At 34.5% G+C, this 3,507-nt stretch overlaps 1 protein-coding gene across 1 annotated transcript; it reads right to left on the bottom strand.

The window, feature by feature from the left end:
* Positions 1-163: 163 nt before the first annotated feature.
* On the bottom strand, positions 164-2,524 carry LOC102295598 (OX-2 membrane glycoprotein-like; the record flags this gene model as incomplete). The annotated part of the gene is made up of 2 exons (XM_005953460.2): positions 2,448-2,524; positions 164-502 (listed from the first exon to the last, which is right to left on the bottom strand). Coding segments are annotated over exons 1-2 (403 nt in total), but the record flags the coding sequence as incomplete, so codon positions are not given.
* Positions 2,525-3,507: the final 983 nt, after the last annotated feature.

A 3,507-nucleotide genomic window follows, 5' to 3' on the forward strand; every position in this document is an offset into this window, starting at 1 on the left:
AGAGTTTGACTCTCTGACATCAACAACAGGTTCATGCAGCTCTGTGAAGGATCAGGAAATATCATCAACATGTTCTTACAAACACACCAGCTGCTCACACATTTATTTCCAGTATGTTTGTTTGAAGAACTTGTTGTTTGTTAAAGAAGATTAAAGTTCTTACCATAGACCTCGAGGCAAGTTTGACCAGTGAAGGAGCCGTCAGGATAAGTGTTAAACAGGCAGTGATAGCAGCCTTCATCTTGCTCCATCACATTCCTGATGACTATGGAGCAGTTCTGCAGTCCAGTGTTTTTAAACCTAAATTTATCTGTAAAGCCATCATTCACTCTCGGACCATAGTACTTGCTGTAGGTGGCAACATTTGTCTCCACATTATTTGAAATTTTCTGCCATGTGACCTGAAGGACGTCTTTAGTCTCCAAGAGCTGACAGCTGAATTCAGCATCTTCTCCCACTGCTGCCAGCACAGTCTGCTGTGTTTGGACCACTGCTGTTAGAGCTGCATGGACATATAGATCAAGGTGTGAGGAATACTGAGTATCCTGTTTGAGTTCAACTTACTGCCAAAGAAAGTCCAGTGTCGCCAGCTCTCACCATCATTCTCCCATTGTGTCAAGGTCCCTGGTCATTTGGCCCAGCATTTTGAGTTTGTTTTTCTTTGTCCTCAGTTAAGAATTTACTTATATATAATCATTTATAATCGTGTAGTTATGTTTTTTGGATGATATGTTTGAGCTTTTACTTTCTTAGGAGGCTATAATTATTTCCTTGAATTTTCAGTTTATCCTGCCCCACCTGTTTCCTGTATCTTGTTACATCACACAGTCTCCGTCTGTTAGACGTGTTCTCATGTTTTAGTAATTTCCTGTTTATTGTTTTTTCCCAATCACTTTTCTGTGTGCATATATACACAATCAATACTAGCATTATGAGCACTGACAGATGAGGTGAATAACAATAAATATCCATTAATCATGTGCATCAGTAGCTGCTCGTGTAACAACTATTCTGCATTTGACACAAGTCAGGATTAAATGTGTGGTGCATAACTCTGTCTGCTTAAACAGACTCAGATTACAAACGTTCACACAATTTTACCAGGAACCCATGGGTAACCATAGGTTTGTGCACATTTCAGCTCAGTCACCACTTAAATCACCCTGCCTAATCTTTAACATGTTCTGTATAATAACATGACTGATTATAACTTTAAGAAAACCATTAAGAGTTAGCGTTTGTGTATCAAACAATAACAACATTAAATGTAAAACAGTCAACAAAACAAAAACATCACAACTTTATAATTACATACCTTCAAAACATAACATTGAATCTGTTGCTGATATTGAGTGTGGAGCCATTGACAATTTTGTTCCAGTCAAAAGCTCTTATTCTGTTGGCTACAGAGCCAAAAAATGTTAATAATGTATGTATTACTAATTTAATAATATTATAATTATAGTATTTCAATATTAAAAATGTAATAATTAACCACACAAAATTATTAGGGGGTACTGAGGTGATGCTATTTTTCTTCCACAAACCGCTACAGCACCCATAAGATCCTTTCTGGCACAGCCATGTGTGAGAATATGAATGTCTTGTCTCCAAAGCCAGAGAGAAAATGTACTTATCCACACGGGACAACAACCATGATTTGTTTTCGATGGTTTGCATTCTGGCAGTTGGAAAACTGGGTGTAGTAGTCACTCCTGTCCGACTTGAATTGTGTCAGATGAGAAAAACGCACAGTTAAAGACAGACTCACACACTCACTGTCTCATGACAAAATAAATCATTCTGACACTTTTATTAAAGTCAAAAAAATTTTTTTTTCTGCTTATACTCCAAGTATTTGCAGTAGTGATTATTACCTCAGTACTATCTGCGGATGTTTTACCTTAACTATGGTGTGAGAATTAGACCTTCTTTAAAGGTTCAATGATCTTTATTTTTATAAAAGGCTAAAAATTACAAGTGTGACGATAAGCTTGGTATGTATCAACAGAGAGACTGAGATATGTTAATAGGACTGGAGTATATTAATTATTCCCAGTATATCATGAGTGTGTATTTGCTTTAATTTGCAATTTAAATAAAACTACAATACAGTTAAATTATGTAGTGAGCTGCTGAGCTGGATAGTTTACCATCACACAATAGTATAATTTTGAGTCTTCAGGAAATCAGGAATAAACTAATCAAATAATTTTGTGATCTAGACAGAAAGCCTATTTTGACTGATAATCTCAGAGTTTAATACATTATACTCCATACTTCCACCACTACAGTATTCAAAAATAGTTCATCTTAATGATCCATACCACCACCACGACTGAAAGGAGTTATGATAGGCTACTTAACTAAAAATGTAAAGAAATTATCTTTCACTGTATTTTAAGGCCTAGCTCATACACTATTATTAATATCCAGTTTCCTCTCACCTTTGTCAAAGAGCCCAAAAATAAAAACAGCAGCAACATAATGTAAAACTCCAACGTTTGCCATTTCATTCGAATGAAATGATCTGAAAGGTTGGCCAGGAAAACCATGTGTGACTCGTTTTCCTTCCTTCTATTACAATGGTCCATTTAGGATGAAACTGAGATTTCAAGTGTAACCAGTTTTATCTTTAATCTCTTCTCACAGCCTAATTCAAATGGCAGAGACATTAAACGTAAAATTTCAAATGTTTACAGATTATTTTCAAAAGTATTGTATCTCTGTGTTCATTTGTTATATTTTTATGTATTTGCAACTACAATGCATGTTGATGACGTGGATCCTAACCAAGTGTTTAAACTATGATGTTGAACTAAGCTAAACTTCATCCCATAGTGTAAAACTACAGTATCTTAGCAACTTAACTGAAACTCCTTTAATAAAGAAAAAAAAACCCTCAAATCGCAATGTCAGAATGTGAAATGAAAACACTACACACAAGTCAAATCAAAAACACCATTTAACATATTTATCTGGTTTAAAGAAAGTAAGTATATGGAGCATTGGAAAATAAATAGTTAATGATACATAATCAAGAACATTGTCTCATTAAAAAACATCATCTACACCTTCATTTTAGGTAATGGAAGGCCAGGAATATGTTTTAACTTCTGTCTAATAAATTCCATTCACAACATTGTACAGAATGAAGAAACTAAACCAAATTTTTTTGTGTTACTGTTTCATCCAGCGCTACAAAGGATGAATCATTTGAAAGCAACCATTGTTTTCTTAAAAAGACACCAGCATTTATGTCTAGTATGTTTGTTTGATGCATTATGGTTCTGTCAGGGCATCTTAGGGATAAGTAAGTATATTTAAACTTCTTAAACGATCTAAATATTGGTAAATAAATAATGAAATTGCACAAAGTACTGACGTAAAAATTGCATTGTAGATTGTAACATGTCTTCTTTCTTTCTTTAGTACACTTTAGTACAACAGTTGCTTATCCAGCTTTAGCACCATTTTATTTAGGGACTGTTTAGGCACTTCTGTAAA

Source organism: Haplochromis burtoni, unplaced genomic scaffold (assembly GCF_018398535.1).
Source record: "Haplochromis burtoni strain Fernald_Lab_line unplaced genomic scaffold, NCSU_Asbu1 Contig_4493, whole genome shotgun sequence".
In the NCBI taxonomy this organism is placed as follows: domain Eukaryota; kingdom Metazoa; phylum Chordata; class Actinopteri; order Cichliformes; family Cichlidae; genus Haplochromis; species Haplochromis burtoni.